This window comes from Sinocyclocheilus anshuiensis, unplaced genomic scaffold, assembly GCF_001515605.1.
Source record: "Sinocyclocheilus anshuiensis isolate Anshui unplaced genomic scaffold, SAMN03320099.WGS_v1.1 C31506406, whole genome shotgun sequence".
NCBI lineage: Eukaryota > Metazoa > Chordata > Actinopteri > Cypriniformes > Cyprinidae > Sinocyclocheilus > Sinocyclocheilus anshuiensis.
The window spans coordinates 1-390 of NW_015597568.1; the positions used below are offsets into that span (position 1 = coordinate 1).

General features: G+C 52.1%; 1 protein-coding gene across 1 annotated transcript; it reads left to right on the plus strand.

Moving 5' to 3' along the window:
• Positions 1-4: 4 nt before the first annotated feature.
• On the plus strand, positions 5-385 carry LOC107682074 (cytochrome P450 3A27-like; the record flags this gene model as incomplete). The annotated part of the gene is made up of 2 exons (XM_016478450.1): positions 5-207; positions 334-385. Coding segments are annotated over 2 exons (255 nt in total), but the record flags the coding sequence as incomplete, so codon positions are not given.
• Between the last annotated feature and the right edge of the window lie 5 nt (positions 386-390).

A 390-nucleotide genomic window follows, 5' to 3' on the forward strand; every position in this document is an offset into this window, starting at 1 on the left:
CGTCATGAACATGGAGTATCTGGACGCGGCGCTGAACGAGTCTCTGCGGCTGTTCCCCGTCGCTGGTCGACTCGAGCGGGTCTGTAAGAAAACGGTGGATATCAACGGCTTCCTCATCCCTAAAGACGTGGTGGTGATGATCCCGACATACGCGCTTCACAGAGACCCGGATTACTGGAGCGACCCGGAGAGCTTCAAACCCGAGAGGTCAGTCATTAACCACAAAACACAGCACTGTAGAGAACTAGAGCCAGAGAAACACACACCTGAGTTCACTCTAAAACCCAACATCTCAGTGGTTCTTCAGAGTAACTGCTTCTGCTTCATTCCCAGGTTCACTAAAGACAACAAGGAGTCGATCGACCCCTACATGTACATGCCCTTCGGTCT